This window comes from Haplochromis burtoni, unplaced genomic scaffold, assembly GCF_018398535.1.
Source record: "Haplochromis burtoni strain Fernald_Lab_line unplaced genomic scaffold, NCSU_Asbu1 Contig_120, whole genome shotgun sequence".
Lineage (NCBI taxonomy): Eukaryota > Metazoa > Chordata > Actinopteri > Cichliformes > Cichlidae > Haplochromis > Haplochromis burtoni.
The window spans coordinates 878,467-891,599 of NW_024582481.1; the positions used below are offsets into that span (position 1 = coordinate 878,467).

At 40.4% G+C, this 13,133-nt stretch overlaps 1 protein-coding gene across 2 annotated transcripts; it reads left to right on the top strand.

The window, feature by feature from the left end:
* Positions 1-11,184: 11,184 nt before the first annotated feature.
* Positions 11,185-12,587, top strand: twist1b (twist family bHLH transcription factor 1b). Of its 2 annotated transcripts, none has more exons than XM_042223827.1 (2): positions 11,185-11,872; positions 12,010-12,587. In XM_042223827.1, the coding sequence occupies exon 1, from the start codon at positions 11,340-11,342 to the stop codon at positions 11,844-11,846; it is 507 nt and encodes a 168-aa protein (XP_042079761.1). In that variant the 5' UTR covers positions 11,185-11,339; the 3' UTR covers positions 11,847-11,872; positions 12,010-12,587. The 2 variants fall into 2 exon arrangements, with proteins under 2 accessions (XP_042079761.1, XP_005934793.1); XM_005934731.3 differs by having other exon boundaries at positions 12,048-12,587.
* The last annotated feature ends 546 nt before the right edge of the window (positions 12,588-13,133 follow it).

The following is a 13,133-nucleotide window of genomic DNA, read 5'->3' on the forward strand; positions in this document are numbered from 1 at the left end:
CTCATCTCAGCTGCTCAGTCCGCTCCGCTGATCTGCGTGGGATTAAGGAGACGTTGGCATAATATTATTTCTGACCAGGGAGATAAAAAATTCTTCATTGCTTGTTGCTTTTTCTCTTTTCCCAACTATCTGCCAAGGAAAACTTTGGCCTATTAATTTTTTTTTCCATGTACATTTGGATGATGAATTAACTGAGTCATTATTACAGTTGAGTATCCTCTACCTGCCCTCAGATCTTATGGTGTGTGACCATTTATGCTGCCTTCACATTCATTAAGGAGAAAATGCACTACCTAATATTTCATTCCTTCACAGTTAAAAGCCGATAAAGCCGAGCAGAACAAGATCAAAAGAGCATTTCTGCACTTGTCAACACTAAATCTTCCTTGTACTGACAGATACAGATGATTTATCTAGCTCCTTAAACGTTGGAGTCCTCTGGGATATGTGCTGTATTGGACAAAAAATCACATTTTAAATGCATTTTAGCTTTTCCCTTTGCTAGCATTCATAGTTTTCTACTGTTGTGAATATTATGTAATGTTGACTGACAAGGAAAACTTTATTTATCTATTCGTTGAAACCTCCATCGTTACAGAACCGACACTTCCAGTCCAGTCCAGTGGGTGGCACTGTTGCATTGACCAAGTGGTTAGTTGCTCATTCTACGCAGCTCTGACATGTCGTTACCTAACAGCACTCTTGTAATAAATAAATAAAAAATAATATCCTAAATTATGTGTTAATTATGTCTTATTTACGTTTAGGGAATAATAATAACTCATCAACATTATGAAACTCTCTCAGGAAGACAAATAAAGCATGCGCAGTAATGCACCTTTATACTCCAATGCCTGCATCTTGTTCTGACCTGCAAGCAGTTTGGATTGTTCCTAATTTTAACTCAACAAAAAAAAATCTCAACAAGTATCCCTGCTGTTATAAGTGGGCATGCTCAGAGTCCACAGAGTGTGACTCTCTGAAGCCAGCAGCCATGGGAGCTATCCACAAATCACTGTTATGAACAGAAGCATTCCTCTGTCCTCCAGGGTATATAAGGCTTCATTTGGTTTGCGTCCATGATATATGTTGAGGGCAAGAAGTCATTTAGCTTTCAATTTATTAGCCTGGTGATTTATGCACGCTGCAAAGGTAGCAGTGGTGTCTCCCACTCCTTCTCTCCAGCCCCCACTGTCCCCTGCTCTCCACCACTTTCAGATTAGACTCTAATAATTTGGTAATAGATGATGTGAAAGAGGAGAAAGTTCAGCAATTAGAAAAAGTCAACAGAAAAACATGGGTTTACAGTTTCTTTGGCTGCACTTCATTTATCACCAGTGTTATAGTCACTCAGAGCATGATGAAGTGCCGAGACCACAGCAACCTGCACCATAGCTGGACTCCATATATTAGAGAAACAAAAACAAAACCACTAAAAGAATATCTACAATAAAAAATGATGGTAGAAAATCAGAGGTGTATCGGTTTAGGTTCAACAGCAATAAGAGACACAATAATTCAGCTGTTTCTATTCTCACCAACACAGAAATTTTATAGCTGCATTTAACATGCATCCTCTACCATTGCATAACATGAGCGAAAACAAAAGTCTTCAAATCCCTAATACAAAACAGAGATGGTTGCAGTTTTACAGATTTGGAAAGGTCTGTAGTTTCCAGTTTTAGCAGATTTGCAGTGCACAAGCATTTTACAAGGTGTCGATTGTTGCCCGGAGATCAATGTCTTTCTTCTGACTAACAGCCCCGCTCGGAGCCTCTTCCCATGACCACCGCTGGGATGGAGGAAGCTCTGTTACCAAATGACTCACTGGGAAAAAAAACAACCTGAAGTGTTTGGCAGTGTTCAGAGAGGCTTTGTGAGTAATCGCCATCCACATCCTTGGACACTTTATTTGCTCTCACTCTCACTTTTTCCATCAAGCAACTTTGCAGAACCCTAGTTTCATCATGCCAGAACCCTGAGATAAAAACTGAGGAAATTTAGAACACACAAATAAACCCGCTCTGCTATTTATAAACATCCGCATCTGCAACTCAAACCAAAGTCCTCAATTTAGCACAATTGCTTTGCCTTCAAGGGGATGGTGGCAAAGTGTTTCTCTTTCTGCTCCCTAGTTAGCAGACTGGTTTATTTTTGCTGATGTGATCACATCCTATCATGCATTAGGTTTTGTCAGGTGTACCATGACAGTGTGGAGGAGGTGCAGAGAGTGTATCTGCTGACGGGGCTGACGTACCAACTGTGACACTCCCACTCCATCGATAATGTACAAACCAGATGGAGGAGAGCTGGGAATGAGACATGGGAATGTGCAGGATTGTGGCATAAGATTTTGACAGTGAGCATATCACTACTGAACCTCTAGTAGTGTTTTTTCTTCCTAATAGGTTTGTGATTTTTACATCATGGCTCCATTCATTCGTCAGACCTGGGGTATTTCTTTTACAAGGGCTTTAAAGGCCTTTGAAGTACCTGCAGGGATGTTTTATGAATTAGTAACTTTTTAAAGTACATAAAACTTGTTCTGAAGTAATCGCACAATTGGTTTGTTTTTTTGGGGGGTTTTTTAATCAGTGAATGCAACAGTACTATTGTGTTGTTGTAGGTGGTTACTTGTAACTGTTTTATTGAGGGCTGTGATTCCCAATGTGCAACTCCAGGAAATTATGCCCTTAATATGTATAAACCTGAGTGGTCATGTGATAATTAATGCAGTGGAAAAGAAAAAAAAAGGTTGTGACAACCAAATGTGAGAGCATTGAAGCAGGATGGACTTTGGTGAAACTGCTAATTACTAATAAACTTTTTTTAAATACTGAAACTACAAGTAAATTCTTGCTTAAAGTATGTACAACACACAAAGTTCAGCACCCATCAGCCCAAAGATTCATGGGATTACAATGTTTAGGTTAAAAAAATAACAATTTAGCAGTTTTTTAATGTTTCCATTTAAATTAAGTTGTTTAATTCAATTATGTTTTATTTATGTAATGATGTAGTGCCAAATCACAACAACAGACGGTGAGACCTGAACAGTTCAGGGTTACTGTTCAGGTCTTACTGGATGAAGTGGTCTTATAATTATACAGTATATGAGGCACAGGATTGCCTGTAAGTAAATAGATCATGAAAGTAAATAGATCATGAAAGGTTTTCTGAGTCATTTCATGACTTGACTTTTGCGTACGTTTGACCAATATCCCTGACAACATTTTAACTGTAGTGGTAAAATGGCAAATTGACCCATTCTTTACTTTTATAGTATACTTGAACACATAGAGGTTTATACGACATACCTCATTTACACAGGAACTTTTCTCTAGACCTTAGTGCTTCTCTATCTAACATTCACACACCAATGGATGCAAAGAGCAACTTTGGGTCTGGTCTCTTGGCCAAGGATTAACTTTCAGACTGGAGCAGCCAGCAGTTGCACCACCAACCTTCTTATTAGTGGATGACCTGCTTGAGCTGCTGACTCAAAGCCTCTGCAGAGTAGTCCAATTATCATGCTGGAGTAAAACAGATAATAATTTCCACTGAAATTCAGAAGCCTAGAAGAAATCAAAATAATATTATACCTGATTACTGCAAGGTGTTTTTAACTACAGTAAAAGCCTATTTAATGTCACAACTGCCGGTGGTTGCATGGTACATATTCCTTTTTTCATCTCTGTTTTACGACTTCAAAAAATCTTGCAGATGGTAAGAGCAGTTTTAAGCTGCAGATGTCTACATATTACAACAACAAGCAAGCCCTCATCATCCAAATGAAGCTCATACTTCTGCCATGACTGTTGGTTATGTATTGGAAAGTCTAGTCAGATAACATTTTCATACCTTTTCTCCTTTAACTTGAAGTCAAACTTCACATCTTGAAACTAGCTGGGTGGCCATCACGACCACACAACTTCCACATTGATGAGTTAACACATCATGAGAAAAAAAAAAACAAAACAAAACACCAGCAACACAAAACCTGCTATCTACTATTCAATGGAGATAAGGGATGGGGGATAAATCTGTCACAGAATAGTGTCCTCTTGACTAATTTCTGTCAACCAAGAGGGAGAACAAGTGGGGCTGAAGGGCTACTATTCCAAAAACAACATAGCTGGAAAGGTAGCCTATTGGGTCCTGACAGATTGGTCTGCCTAAAAAACGAGGAGGAGGAGGTCGCCTTTAACTGACACATGGGGAGGAGCAGAGGTGAGCAGAAATCTGGAGGAGATGGGAACACAGCTGCGGTTCAGGGGAGAGTTAGTGTCTACTTCCAAAGGCTTCCCTGGGAGTCTGAATTTATTGGTGCCCACTGGTTGAAAGCCACCTAATGATACTGTCATAGAGGGATCTATCTATCTATCTATCTATCTATCTATCTATCTATCTATCTATCTATCTATCTATCTATCTATCTATCTATCTATCTATCTATCTATCTATCTGTCTATCTATCTATCTATCTATCTATCTATCTATCTATCTATCTATCTATCTATCTATCTATCTATCTATCTATCTATCTATCTATCTATCTATCTATCTATCTATCTATCTATCTATCTATCTATCTATCTGTCTATCTGTCTGTCTGTCTGTCTGTCTGTCTGTCTGTCTGTCTGACACCCTTCACACCCCTCCTCTGTTGTTTTTGGCGCTGGATATGATGCTTTCCTTTGCGTCTTTGGTCCTGATCACTCCCCAGGTGCTCCACCGCCACCGCCACCCCCACATCCCTGCCTATCATCCCTCTTTAAAGTGTTCTTTCTCATGTGCAGCTGGAGCACTCTGTTTGACCTCATCTCTCCTCATAGAGGCTTTATTAATTGGAGTTGTGGTGGGAGTCCCCACAGCACGTGTGGTTAGAGCGAAGAGCCACCCTCATCACTTAACGTACTGCAAGTCTCAGTGACATGCCATGTTATGTTGTCGTCCAGCCTGTGCTCTGCCAGTGTTGTTTTAATGGGCTTGAAGCCAGAGATAAAGATGCAGCTGTTACATTTCTAACATTAAATTACTTTATTTCATACAAAGACCGATTACACTTTAATGGTGTGTGTGTGTGTGTGTGGGGGGGTGTCAAATCAGTTACATTTTTTTCTTATTTTTTTACTGACAGCACGATTGTGAGCCAACATGCACCTTCAGAGCACTTCTGGATATGGGAGCGCTCCAATAAAAATACTCATGCTCATTCCACAGATACCTCAATTTACTGTAAAGGTTTTGCAAGAAAGCCCATTTTTTATGCTGTTGTGCTTTGTAGAGTTTGTCCCACATTTTTTATTTGAGTATTTTTATGGAAACATATTTGACTGAGAGGTTAATTTATGTTCTCTAGAGTCATAAAGCATCAGCAATGTGACAGGTTTTTTTGTTGTTGTCAAGATAGTTGAGACAAAATTGGGGGAAAAATAATCAGAGATCAAAGGCATTTACCTATTCAAGATTTGTAGCTTTTTCACCAGCAGATAAAAATCCAGTAAAATTTGAGGAGAGCTGGGTCTGCTTATTATCAAGTAATTACACTGTTTCTGGAAAGAAATGCTGTAGTTAAGTTGTATGAATGTTATTTTTCAGTGTTTGAGCGGGAAATAAATCAGTCATATATGTCTATTATGTCCATGTAAAATTTAACATGTCTGTTTTTCTTTTCATGTATATTTTGCATTCATGAAATATGAAGTGGAGGACACTCCTAAATGTACAGCACCATCAAACGATATTTTGAAAAGGAAGCATTTAATCTTAGTGCTCCTACATTGTTAGTGGTGGTCCTGCACGTTCAGCTGTCTTCTAAAATGTTTGGTGAACCAATTTCTCACTCTGTGTCTCAGATAAAGTGAACATGACTGGCTACTTTATTTGGTACACCTTCATCAGGTACACCTGCGACCATTTTAGCAAGCAAACCTGTGTATGCATCTGTGGCCACTCTATTAGGTACACCTTTGGACCCTTTCTTAGGTATACCATGCACCTTTTAAAATGGCCACCCACTTTATTAGATACACCTCTGGCCATTTTATTAGGTATATCTGTGGGCATAAAAAAACACCACTTTATTATGTATACCTGTTATCACGTAATCAGGTGCAGCTATATATGTAGCCACTTTATGCCTTAAAAAAGTTGCAGCACTTTCGGTACATCTGTGTGTCTTTTAAAAATGGCTGGACACTTTACTACGTACACCTCTGACCACAACATTAGGTATAAATGAGGCCATTTGATTAGGTACACAATTACCAATTTTTTTAGGGACACCTGTGTACTGAATAAAGTTGCTGGCCAATATATTAAGTACAAATGGCCACTTTATTAGGTACATCTGTGCTCTAGTAAAGTGGCTAAGCACTTTTTCAAATTCCATCCTTTTTATCCAACCTGTTAACCTGCACCTTTTAAGCAGCAAGGCCTAGACCAGGTCTGTCAGAATAATCCTACCACCGTTTCTTCATAAATTGTACTGTCTAGTAAGGAGTAAAATGCACAACTATGTAACCCTGCTAAATGCAGAAGCATTAAATTGCTTCTGCAGTTGTTTGCATAGTTTCAACTCTGGAAAAGTAACTGTGGAAAACTGTAATTTAGTTTATTGTAAAGTTTCATAGTCACTAACAATCTACAGGTTGCTATTTTCTCCCCGGAGATTTCACAGTTGTTTAAATGCATATTTCTATATACGTGAGAAAGTAAACACATGTCCATCCAAATGCACTTCTGTATAAGTGTAGGGGAGGGCATTAGTGAAGGCCCTGCTCCAGCTACTTTGGTGCCCCAGGTGGGATTAGGATTTGGTGCCAGTAGTGTGGGCAAACAAACAGCAGAGTCTGAAAGGCTATAAAAAAAAAGTTTATGTGAAAGTCAGCTCCAGAGCCTTTATGTATTTTCTTCTCAGCTGTTTATTGCACTGTGAGCAGTGTTTTTAGCAATGCATGAACCACACTGGATATTACTGACAGGCTTTTAAAGATCAGATGTAATGAAAACAAATAGATCTTCCTCTTCTTTGGTGATGTTCCAGCTTGTGCCCTGTATGACTTTCTTGAAGTCAGTTGTCTGTTTCTAATCCAAGCTGTACAATACTCTTCATAGGACCATTTTCATACTCTGCTTTGACAGACATGTAATCAGATTATGATGTATAATTTTTTGACTTGAGTTCCTTCAATGATGTTATATTAGACTGGTCACTATGTGCCATGTCACAGTGCAGCACCTGTCGATCTCCTACAGCCCAGCAAAATGTGATAAAGCTACTGTAGCTCTGTGAACAGATATTTTCATTGCATGGGTCAGTGCACTGGTCTCCATGCTGCAGCAGCATGGGTGAATGCGTGTGTGGTCTGCTGGATGGCAGCATGCTTTATAGCCAGCAGAAGGCATGACTCAGTGGTACCGAGGCATTAGATAAAGCAGGACCATAAAATGTATTTGGATTATGCTCTAGTTTTTCACTGACAGTTTAGAAATCAGTGAGCTTTTGTTTTTTCTCAATACAGAGAATACATAAATTGTGTTTTGTGAGTAACATTTGGCCAGTGAAACTCTTCCTCAAGCTCTCGGAGGAGGGTCTGTGTTTGTTTTGTGTGTGCAAGTGTGTGTCTGTGTGTGTTTTAAGCCGAGATTATACTGCTGGGATGCCAGTTCTTCACAGTCCCCACATCACCCAGAGTTTCCAAGCTGTGAAAACATACTGGGCGTTTGTTGGTTCTTAGTGGCTAATAAGGTGTCATTGTCCGGTTGAGCTGTCTGATATCCCGCAGAGTCATTAGGATCACATGACGAGATTTAACAGAACATCCATTACACTCACACTCATGCCTCTACACATCTGCACTTCTTTGTGTACAACATGAGCCTTTCGCTTCTCAAAAAATGATATTTTTATTAGATAAGGAAGGGGCAGAGATGGGCTCGGCTTTGCTGCATTTCTCAAAGTAAATTTGTATTCTGCTCCGTGAAATCTGGCTTGAGCCACGATTAGAACCTGTAACATCAAAGCGCCGAGGCTTTCAAAGGCTTTCTTTTACAGCTAACTTCAGCAGTCTTGGCTCCTATGTGTCCAGACAGCTTATAAAGGGCTGTTTTCATCATCACTTCCCAATTCAACACCCCAAATCTCGCCATCCCCCGCTATCAGAAAGAACCCTGATTACGATGTCTGGTTTCTCCACAGACTGGGACATTTTGAGAGTATTTCAGAGGAAAAAATGTGGTCATCCAACTCTGCTGCTTGACCTTGTTAGTCCCGAGGGCTGATTAGACGCTATCTGGAGCTGCTCTTTGAAGAGCGCACCTCTGTCTTTTCTCATTCCGTGCAGTTGATCCATCTTGGCGAGCTGGCACTGGACTCATTGCGGTTACACTTTAATGGAGTGAACATGAATATCACTGTCAATAGTGGGAGACTCATACATGTGGAGGGCTGTGGTTTGTTATTTCAATAGATATGAGAAGGTTGATAGAGAAACACGGCCTTCCAAGACCTGAGCAGAGAAAATAGACAGGTCTCTGTGGATCTCGCTCTCACTCAGTGCTTCGAGAGTGAGAGCCTGAGTTGCGCCTGCCTTGATGTGACCTCAGGGAGGCGTGGTTAATGACGCTCTGGGGTCACACATGACTGGCTTGTCAAGTTGCATGAATCGGTAATATGCATTTGACTTTATCACAACAGCCACTCATTGCTCATTGATAAGGGAAAAGGCTTTCTTCATCTGTCACGTGCCACTACTCTAGGCTGAGCAGTAAGAAAGCAGTCGGTGCTGCTTATCTCCTCTTCGTGCACTTCAAGCCCTGAGAGTCTGTAACTGACCGATGAAGGTTTTGTCCTTATTGAAGATCAACACGGAGGAGTTGTCCTGTGATGACATCATATTCTCGAGAAGCAGCTGTGTTTTCTCAGAGTTACTTCAGCAGCAAAGAGCTGAACTCTGGAGAAAGATCTGCCAAGAAATGTAAATGTAGCATGGGTGTCCATCCCAGTTTCTGCATTACTGCTTTTTAAAATGAGGAAAGATGTGGACTCCTCGTGAACTAAGTGTGCACTCACTTTGAAATCACAACTCCTCTGGCACAAGTGTGGCTGCAGAAGTTACAAAGCTTAGTTCACGTGTGCAGACGCAGGAAGGCAACCGACTGAAACTCCTCAGTGATACAATACAGTGTAGTCATAAATATCTGAGTTGTAAAAGAAGATAACAAATAGCAACGAAGCACTGCGCTACACTTCCTTTGTAAGCTGTAACTTATTTTTAAAGGCACGATAGTGGAAGTGTTGAGTATCATAATTTATATATTTATCATGGTTTTTATCTAAGAGAGAGATCTGCAGCACTTAATCATTCAAGCAAATTTTTTCCAGCACTTGAATGAATGTGCTTTGCGACAGTTTAAGTACATGACACATGGATTGACATTAAAAAGATGAAGGCTTCATTCATTTGAACACTTTATTTCATTTCAGTTTAAAGGAAACAGCTCAAAAAACAGTAAATATAAAACTGGATTGTCTCTTTTGTACAGCAGAGATGATTGTGCAAAGTTTTACACCAGAGATTTATTATACTAGACAGATACACTCACCCTGATGAGGCCTTAGCTATTCTGATTTTTTTTTTTAAGTCGTACAAATCTCTGAAAGTCACAATCTTTAATTAAACATTTCACATGTACTTTTTAACAAAGGAAAATGAGTGAATGAATGAGCATGCATGTTTTGCAATAACAAATTTCAAACACAGTTTATTGTCTCTTTAGTTAAAATGTAAAAGTTTTGATACAAGGAGGAAACCGCTCACTTAAACAAGCCTGTTTCCCTCGGAACAATACGTCTACTAAGTCTCAGGCCTCCACGAAGATGTAAATGGATGTTTGGTAGTGTTGTGACCTTCGACCCTGGCTGACCCCCCCTGTTTCCTGAACCAGATGCTGCTCCTGTGGACTACACTCTTCCCAACCTAAACAAAGTAATCCTCCACTAAACAAGATGGATATTGTATCACCAACCTAGTAAATACCAGAGAGCCAAACACACAAAGCTGCCCTCTTTTCATCTCTCTGGCTGGAAACAACAGGCAAAAAAATAATTTCCTTTAGTTTTGTCCAGAGTGAGCAAGCACATAACAATTTGAATCTAACACTGTTTTACATGAATTTTCCCCCCAATGTTACAACTAAAATAGCCCTCTAGGTTCTTAAAAATAATCTTTTACACTATATGGTAAAATGTGAGATGGGATCACTTATCCCATGCAAATCTATATGGCCAATATCTGCAGATGTACCCCCACAATTTACTATAGTTGATTCTTAAAAAGAGAACAGCTAGTGGAGATTGTAGCACACACAGTGATCCGAAGTTGGATGATGGATGAGCAGTTGGCTTGTTTAAATGATGGATTGGTGAAAGGAAAGAAAGACCTCATCCTGGATCATTATTGCTGTGTTTTCTCATTTTGAAGACCTTTTTAGCACAAACAGCATCAACACCAGGATCCTAGCAAAGTCTTCCTTTTGCACTCCCCAGCCGTGTAGAGGCATGTTATGCTTAAGCGGGTGAATTAAATCTCTTTCGTTAAGGAACTTTTGCGTGATACACACCGATTCTTAGGAATAAACAAGACATGACACCTGCACACGTGCCAGCGTTATATCTGTTGTGTGCGCCCGTTTCTACTAATTTATTTAGTCTGGTTTTTTATTCCAGTCTCAGTTTGATTTTCTCTCCTGTTCAACTACAAACTTATGTTTTTAATTCTCATGTCTTGTGTGTCATTTTGCTATGTGAACTTCTTCATGTGTCTTTTTTCCCCGTTTTGCTTGGAAAGGAAAACGGGGAAAATGCCTTGATCAGCCTTTGACTTTTCGATTCCTCCCTCACTGCTAGGAGCCTAATTAAATTCAGCTCTTCTTTCGTGTTCTGCTTTTCACTTCATTTTATATTTTGATGTCTATTTTGCAATCATAATAATCAGGCAATCATGAGAAATAGCACCTTATGCTGCCTTTCCCAGCTCTGGCTTTGCAATGAGGGCTGTGCTGATAGTTGCCGAGATACTCCCGCCCCTCGACTCACGTAATTCATCTTGTTGACCAATCCCGTCGTTCCCCCAAAAAAGTTTACGCCATGCAGCCTATAAGAACTGCTTAAGTATCTCAAGTAACAGAAAAGACTTGTCTTTCCCGTAACCCATTTATGGATTCGTTGGTGCCTTCAAAGCCTGGTAGAGCCACAGGTGGACTAACTCTTTGACTTCATGAGAGGGAAATAATTTTGGGGGGACACTTTCTGGCCGCCATCGACCCAGGTGGAGATGTCTGAGGAAAATCTGGGGGAAGAATCGGGCAGCTCCCCAGTCTCTCCTGTGGACAGCCTGAGCAACAGCGAGGGGGAGCTGGACAGACAGCCGAAGAGATGTGGGAGGAAGAGGAGACCGAGCAGGAAAAATGGGGAGGACTCAGATAGCCCGACCCCTGGGAAAAGAGGGAAGAAGTCCAGCAGCAGCAGCCCCCAGTCTTTCGAGGAGCTCCAATCGCAGCGGGTCATGGCCAACGTCCGGGAGCGACAGAGGACCCAGTCTCTGAACGAGGCTTTCGCGGCTCTGCGGAAAATTATCCCCACTTTACCTTCGGACAAACTCAGCAAAATACAGACCCTAAAACTTGCAGCCAGATACATCGACTTCCTCTGCCAGGTGCTGCAGAGCGACGAGCTGGACTCCAAAATGTCAAGCTGCAGTTATGTGGCTCACGAGAGGCTGAGCTACGCCTTCTCTGTGTGGAGGATGGAGGGCGCTTGGTCCATGTCAACATCTCACTAGCACCTGGAGAAATCATGCCCAAAATGGTACGCTTGGCTTTTTTCAACTAAAACTGCATGACTGGAAAATAAATAAATAGACTGTTTTATGGCTGCACATTACAGTGGTGTAATTCAACCTAAGCAGCTTTACTTTGTACACTTTTCCTTGTGTCTTTCTGCAGAGTTTCGTGACTTAGCGAATGCCTTATTTTACCTACAGGTGACTGCTGAATCTACTACTCACATTCTGAAAAGGGACAATCTGGAGTCCAATGCTGGATACATGGGATCGCCTAACGACATCAGAAGTTATGTGCAGAGGCCCGAAAGGGACTCACAGCCGTGTGTGTTAGCTCCATACACCCCAATTCTGGTGTGTTTTCGTGCTGTTGACGACGAATGTTTAAAATTTCGCCTTTTTTAAATGCATGCCTTTGGGCTTTATTTCTGTGGAGGTCAAAGTGCATTATTGAAGTCTCAGTTTTTTTTGTTTTTTATTTTTCTCGTTTTTGTGTGTGTGCGAGAGAGAGGGAGACTGTCAACTGGTGGTGTGGCTCACATTACAGGCTGACTTTGTGGATCTAACCTGTGCAAAAAAAATATTTTTCAGAATGCATTTATTTATTTATTGATGAAACGTGTTGGAGAATAGATCCTGTGTCTGAAATAAATACGTTCCTATTTTTTATTATCGTTTTTTCAGTTTTGTAAATGTTTGTATATAACTTTTTTTTGCATTAAAGAAAGACGATGAAAGCTGCTTGCATTTGACTTCCCCCCCTTGTTTTTACCCAGCGTGCTTGCCAGTGAGGAGGGCGAAACTACTGCCAAGTAAAGCACGCTTACATTTGATAGTCAACATAAATTACATCTGAAATAAATTAGCTTTCATACATCACGTGGAGGGTGATTGCATTTGCATATCCATCAATTTAATGGTAAAACCTCCCACTATTGCCAGCTAGGAAAAACAGATGGCGTTATTACTGGCATGGATAGAAGTGTTGGATATATGTTTTTTATTATTATTATTATTTGTTGCACATCCAAAAAGAAAATAAATTTTTTTAAATCATAGTTTGGTACGCTTCTCACATATAACTAAACTATTTAAGGAAAGATTGAGGTCAACTCGTGATTTAAAAGACAGAAACGTTTTTATTGCAGCACAGTGTGTGCTGTTAAAAAAGCGCCAGTCAATCTAAAATTGCGTTTTAATTAAAACATTTTTTTGAAAGCCCCGTGCAGTCTCCAGTTTCTCTCTCACTCTCTCTTTCTCTGGCTTTGTTTACAGTTGGATTAAGGC